The 7,082-nt window shown below is 47.6% G+C and overlaps 1 protein-coding gene across 1 annotated transcript in view; it reads left to right on the top strand.

The window, feature by feature from the left end:
- RHOV (ras homolog family member V) overlaps positions 1-4,159 on the top strand; it is an 8,423-nt gene extending 4,264 nt beyond the window's left edge. Inside the window, exons 2-3 of the mRNA XM_009895716.1 lie at positions 3,316-3,374; positions 3,719-4,159. Of these exons, the coding sequence (XP_009894018.1) occupies positions 3,316-3,374; positions 3,719-4,159 (500 nt within the window). The remainder of the gene's footprint in view (positions 1-3,315; positions 3,375-3,718) is intronic.
- The last annotated feature ends 2,923 nt before the right edge of the window (positions 4,160-7,082 follow it).

Genomic DNA, 7,082 nt, shown 5'->3' with positions numbered 1-7,082 from the left:
GCTGCCGCCGGGGCTGCTCACCGAGGGTAGAGGGGGGTTTGCGGGTGTAGGGTGAGCACAGCCTGGGGTGGGCAAAGCCCAGGAGCGGGTTCTGCAGGCTCGGACCGAGTCCCCCCGGGCGTTTTGTGAAGTTTAGCGGGGTGCAAGTCCTGCGTTTTGCGGCTTCGTATATCAACGGGGCGTGCGGCGAGCTGGCTTGCAGGGTCTGTGAAACTGGGCACCTTCCTGGTTTTGGGGTGTTATTATGGATAAATGAAAGGGGACTTAATTTTTTTAGTTGTTGTTGGTGGTTTTTAGCTTCAGAAATATCCCAGCCTTGCACTGTAGGCTTTCTAGCTTCAACTGATATTCAGCAAAAACATCCTTTTCCCCACGTGTCCGCTGAAGTTAATGTTGAACAGAGGTTGCCAAGAAGTTGAAGGGCTTTATAAGTCTGGCTAGAATTGCCTTTGCTGTCAGCTGATGAGCTCTCATTAGTTTCCACTTTCGTAAATGCCATCTTTGTTCTTGTTATCTGCTCCTCTTCTTTTGGGCTCCAATTTCTAATATAAACCCCAGGAAAGTACAAAGTCCTTTGAAAGATTTCTGATCTTCATCTGATATGAAGAAACACAACAGTACATGACAGTATAGATCGGTAGATTAGAGATGGGCTCAAGTCAGACCTGGACCGAGACTTCTAATGTGTCATAATCTCAGGGGTTCTTAGAGGGAGCATTTTGTTTGTCTGAATGTCCCCCCAGTTGCTTACTCTTACACTGGGAACTGTTGATTTGCCTTGACGCTCTCCAAGCTCTTCCACTGTCCCTTGAAGGAAATGAACTGGGAACATGCTGCTGTTCGGGGTCCAGCAGCTCTTTGGGAACAGACGTAAGGAGCCCTCAAGTCCTCCAGGGGAAAGATGACTGCTCTCTCTGCTCCCTTTACACCGATGTGTACAGTTTGGGCTAAGAGAGGCTTGAAATGACCATAGTTATTAGCCTCCACATTTTTGGAAAGGGCAAATCCATAGTAAAACAATCCAGAAAGGTGGAGGCAGTATGAGTTCAGAGACTCCCCGATTGGCAGCAAGTAATTTGAAGATAGCTGCACATGGGTTTAGCCCTACTCTGCATGTTCAAGCACCGAACCAGGCTTCCAGAAGTGCATAGCATTTGCAGCTGGTAGAAACCAAAACCATTAAAGCCAGGTCTTCTGAAGTCCACTTTCTGCTTATTGGGAGCAAACGGGAGGATAGAGAAGTTTCCCTTCCCACCCCTACTCTTAACCCTGGATAAACTTGAAGAAACTCCCTCCTTGGATTCACGAAGCACAGTTTAAGATCCATTTCAGAAATTTCAGTCTGATTCTCTCCACCGTTGGGGAACGCTTGCAATTGAAACTGCCGGCAGAACTGAGCTCCGCAGTTTGCATCCTAACCCTAATTCTGGTCAATGGACTGTAATACCAATAACAAGATTGGAGAAAGTCTTGTGTTATCAGGGGAACGGTTCTGGGACTGTGACCCAGCCATATCTGTCTGGGTGTCACTGCCAGGTAGAGCAGCCTTGAGTGAAACGTGTATACCCGGTGACCTTTCTCCACCGGGCTATCCTGTTCTGCCGGCCCCTTCGCTATTGTACAGAAATCCAGCTTCGTCCTGAGGGTGTGGACCTTGTGAGGGCGGTATTTGGAGGGCTGTCACAGAGCTGCTAGCTTAGCTTAGGCTAGCAGCAGGTACGAAAAAACCTTGTGCAAGCAGTGGAGCAGCAGGTAATATACGTGGTGCCTTTCTTCTGAAGACTGTAAAACATTTCAAAGATGCTAATTCCTTCTCTCAACGCACTTGTGAGACAGAAGAAAACAGATACTAGAAAGGCAAATGCCCAGTGCCTTGAAGATCAAGTCAGGATCTAGCAAGTTCTTTGATCAGGAACAGGTTTCTCTTCCTCCTCTGGGGCAAAGATATGGTAACAACCCAACCGTTTCCCAGTCACAAGGAAGCAATGACTTTCAGCTACGCCGCGAGGAGTGGCACTGTGGTGGACGAGGAGTGGCACTGTGGTGGACGCACCCACCCCTTCGTTTTCCCTTCAGTCTCAGTCTCTCACCAAATTTCAGTTCATCTTTTGTCTGTGTCTCCCTCCTTCTCCCCAGACTGCTTTCAGGGAGGAGTGCTCTTCTCCCAGAGCTTGCCTCAAACACTCCAAGACAGTTGTTTCTATCGCTTTTCTCACCTGGCTAATTACTTTAAGAATCACAAAAGGTTGATCCTGCTTCGGGGTTGTTGGTTTGGTATTTTTTGACAAAAAGGACAATAAAGCCACCTCCCTGGGCACAGCAAGGGCATTTGGCTAGCTCGTGTCAAGTGTCAGCCATCATCACCTTAGCCAGGGTATCTCCCTCTGTTCACCAGAGCGTGGCCCCATCCATGTCGTCTTGTTTCAAATCACTTGTTTCAAGTGATTTCCAGCTCCCCCAACCCCTTTCTCCTTTTCCGCGGTTCCTAGCCAGTCTCTGTGGTGTCTGTGTGCTTAAACATCTAACAGTTTCATTCCAGATTTCCATCAGAGGTCCTGCCAGCCCTCAGTCTGAGTCAGCTGATACCACATGAAGGCTTACTGTGATTAGGGAGTGAAATGGGAGCAGACCTTACATGTGTAACTCAGCAGTTTTTTAGTGTGTGGATAGTCTCTGAAGGGGATTTCACTCATCACTGTTTCCTTAATAGTTTCTTCATTTCAAAGTTGGTTTCAGGTCTTTGTGTTTCCTTAGCTGGGACACTTAAAAAAACTCCCCTCTTTTTTTTTTTTTTCTCTTTCTCTTTTAAGGCCAAATTTCTGGCCTTGATGGGAAAAGTCTCCAATAGCTTGTTTAATGGAGACTGATCCAAATTTCCAGCCTGGGCCAAGATGCTAGGAGCAAGTTGCTGAAGTTCTGAGTTTGTGTTTATCCTTATCTGCTTTCTTGGGGTGTGGAAGTAGAACAACAAGTTGTTCTCAGGGCACCATTTGGCTAAGGGCTCTTCTTCTCTAGAGAAGCAGTTGTCCAGTAATATGGAACAATTCTTTCAAAATACTGGAGAAGAGCCCAAAACACCTGAGGGCTAAGCAAATCAGAAAGTTTATTGCAGGTTTCTTAATGTTCCTAGTGCAAGCCTCAGCTGTTTTAGGGAGGTTGGGGAGGATGCTCAGCAAGGAGGACAGACTGGAGTGACTTCAGCGAGCCTGTTCAGTGGGATACAAACCAGAGTGCTCTGGGGAGAAACCTGTGTGAGCGTACATGTGTATGCTGGACAAGTCCCTTAGACTCATCCTTATTCTCTTTTTGCTACAGTGCAGGTCCTGGTGGATGGAGCCCCAGTCCGGATCCAACTGTGGGACACGGCTGGACAGGTAAGCTCTATCAAAGCAGCTGTAAGCTCTGGTCCTGTAGGACAGGGACTGTTTGCAGGCTTTTGAGGAAGGCAGTGTTTAACTAGGAAGGAAGGACGTGCACTACTAGTGTAGCATCAGGCAGTTGCTGGTATGGCAGTCACAGATGGGTGAACAACAGACAGATCTCCTCAGCTCTGAAACTTGTGCCTGAACCATGGCACAGGCACAAAGTTAGCATGCTGCCCTGTCTCTGAGGGTGTTGGTGTTCTAGTGAATATGCAAAAAGGCCACTGCAGTGTCATGCTCTTAGAGTTCAGTTCAGTGAAGTGTTTTTTTTTATTTTTCCCCTCCATTTTCTACAGGAGGACTTTGACTGTTTGCGCTCGCTTTGTTACCCTGACACCGACGTCTTCCTTGTTTGCTTCAGCGTGGTAAACCCAAGTTCCTTCCAAAACATTACTGAGAAATGGATCCCTGAGATACGAACTCACAACCCACGGGCGCCAGTGCTGCTAGTGGGGACTCAGGCAGACTTACGGGACGATGTCAATGTCCTCATCAGCCTGGATCGCTACCATGTGAAGCCCGTGCCCCGGCCTCAGGCAGAAGGTCTAGCTGACAAAATCCGGGCCGAAGCCTATCTGGAATGCTCAGCGCTGACCCAGAAGAACCTCAAAGAAGTTTTTGACATGGCCATTGTCAGTGGTGTTGAACACAAAGCACGGCAGGAAAAGAAGATGACGGCCAAAGGCATCAAAACTCTCTCCAAGTGCCGCTGGAAGAAGTTCTTCTGCTTTGTCTGAAGCTGCTTTGAGGGGGGTTAAAAAGAAACACCTGATGCCAGTATTGGCTCTGCACCTTCTTGGAGTGACTGCTCCTATGGCCCCAGCGAGGAGGGTATGATAAGCTGCTGGGCTTGGAAACCTGGCTCTTGCTGGGTTACAGTATCAGATGCCTAGGAGACATGAACTGCATTTCCATTGTACCGGGATGTGGAATGGTCCAGGCAGCTATAGGTACCTGCTGGACATGTCTGTACTGTCCCAGACTAATGGGAACTTTTAATACACCAAAACTCAGTACCCCAGAACAGGCAGGTTCCTTACATTGTTCAAAATGACCAGTTTTCTGCCGGAAGCTCACACACTTTCTGAGTCCTGACGCAGCATAATAAATGTGAGGGACTTCGGAAGTCTGCCTATGTTTTGGCTGATTTACAGGCTTGGCAGAGAGTAGGGCAGGGGCAGTTACAGGTGACTGCAACGTGGTCAGACGTGGGCTGCCGAGTTTGTAACGCGAGGCTTGGGTTCCCCCTCTGATTCTGCTTGCCAAAATAGGTAGAAGTCACTTGGCTGCGAAAAAGCAGCGCTCTTTCTTAAAGGCCCTGTATTGTGAGTACCCTTGAGAAAGCTTTTCCTAAATAAAGGCCATTAGCAGGCTGAAGAGAAAATGCACCGAGAGCTACAGTAATTCTTTAAGCAAGACGTCCTCTGAAGAGGACTCTGCACTCCAATGGGTGCCGATGCTATAGCCCTGTCTTAAGAGGTAGTCATGAACTTGGGGACCTACTTTGAAAGGCCTTTTTGTGTGTGTGTGGTGTTTTGAGAGAAGGAATGGGTGAGGAACAGCACTGAGTGCCTCTGTCTGTCTAGCAGAGACCAAATTGTGTCAGCGAAGTGTTTGTAACACTACCTAAGGGTGAAATGTAGATGGAGAGCCATGCATGTAATGAAAGGAGAAGAGAGAAAGAAGAAAAGGAAGGGAATAAAAAGGAAAATGTGATGGAAGGAAGGGAGATGGAGCAGGAAAGAAGAAAGAACATTGTTAAATGAAAGTTGTGATTCTACTTAGTTGAGATGCTAATATTCAGGGAATCTTCTAGGGACCTGGAAAATTTGTTAGTGATCTCAATTTCAAAGTAACATTGTCCATACATTAAGTTCTGAATCAAAAGGAGGGGGATGTACAGAGAGAGAGTTCCTCTTGGTCAGTAAAATCCTCAGTTTCAGATCTACACAGGAGAACAGAATTTACCTTGTACTGTTCTTCCTGAGGCTGCAGAACAGGAACGGAGGGCTCAGGGTTTCTTTCTGTTGTGCTTCCCTGTCTTAAAAGTCACTGCTTGATCTGCTGAAATCAAAAGCAAAGGAAATCCATGAAGTTCCTGCCAGAGCAAAACATTCACTATATTTGCTCTGTTGCCCTCTCACCTCTTTCTCAGAGGATTCATTTCCCTGAGTCTACTCACATTTTATTACAGAACTTGCATCAGTTTCCAAAACTTGTTTCACAGAGACATTTCGTTCTGGTTTATGTAGCAGAGAGCGTGACAGGTCTGTCAAGCAATGCTTTCAGTACTCAGGGAGTTCTCTGCATCTGGCCATGGCCCATCACTTTGAGGACGCTCTGGAGTAACGTGACAGAAGGGATATAGTTGTGGATTGTTTGCCCAGCACCAAAAGCAAGCACACCTGAGCTAGTGGGCCTGTAAAAAAACCCCAACAAATGCAGTATGGCTCTGGATCCAAACAAATGCCTGCAAACATCTCTCGCAACCATCTCTCTTTGTGCCGCAGGTCATGTCATCCCCAGAACATGAGACAAGCCTGCTGTCTCCCTGGGCGGTATTGTAGTATGAAAGAGGTGGGCCAAGGGAAGTGGTTCACAGCCGTGGAGCTGCCTGTAGGGTAAGGCTTAGAGACCTGAAAAGGATGGTGTGGCAAAGCAAGCTGAACATTGAAAGGAGTCCCCCAGCTGAAATGCCATCCAGGTGCAGTGAGGAGTCCCGAGAGATGGAGAGTACGAAGGTGGTAGCTAGGAGTGACTTGTCCTACATGCCTCTAGGCAGGACACCACTTCTTGAACAAAGCTGTCACTAAGCAATGCATCCCTCCACGTATTTCCTACCTGTACAGGCACCTTCGCTGTATCGCTGGTTCAGTTTGTCTGTTGGGTCTTTACGCATTTCTCGAGCCTGTGGGACCAAGGGCTGTGTTGTGACCTGCTCAGGCGCACGCCATACCCCTATGGGGCAAATCCACAGGTGGAAAAACCATGAGACTCCCCTCCTGCTGGGGAGAGCAAGGGTCATCCTGCAGTAGCTTGGTATGAAACAGGGATTATTTCTTTCTGGAAAAGAAACTGTACAGAGAGCTGCTCTCTTCCTCTGTGATTGTGTCTAATATTTGTTCAAATAAATTTTTTTAACGTCTGCAATATGTGTTTGTAATTTTGTCAGTGCAAATTAAGCCGGGCATAAAGATGGAGGAGGAGTTATTCCATCTTACTGATAATACCATAAGAGAGAAATTGCCCCACTTCTCCCTCTGTGTCCTGACCTCCACTAGCAATGGTAAAAATAGCTGGAACCTTCCAAGATCCTTCTGTTGCCTCAGTTAATTTTCCTCTCCCTCAGCAGCCGCTCAGGGTGGAGCCTGCCAAGGGGGATGGAGTAGCAAACACCCAACGCTTTCAGCGCCTCTCCCCATAAGCCACCATCCAGGGACCAGTCAGGAGCCCCTCCCAGCACTCCCTGAGACAAGCCCATGTAGGACTTGCATTTGGAGCCTTCATAACAGCATGCTGCTCTGTCATTAAGCTGGTGGGTAGTTTAGCCACCAGCCTTATTTAACTTAACTTGGTAGTTAAACACTACTCAAGTGCTGAAAAATTTCGGTCCTGCCACATAGGACACAAAGGCTCTATCCAAGATAGCTCACAGGACTC

Source organism: Charadrius vociferus, unplaced genomic scaffold (assembly GCF_000708025.1).
Source record: "Charadrius vociferus isolate BGI_N301 unplaced genomic scaffold, ASM70802v2 scaffold111, whole genome shotgun sequence".
NCBI lineage: Eukaryota > Metazoa > Chordata > Aves > Charadriiformes > Charadriidae > Charadrius > Charadrius vociferus.
Note: the sequence above shows the minus strand (reverse complement) of the source record. Positions and strands in the feature narration are given on the sequence as shown.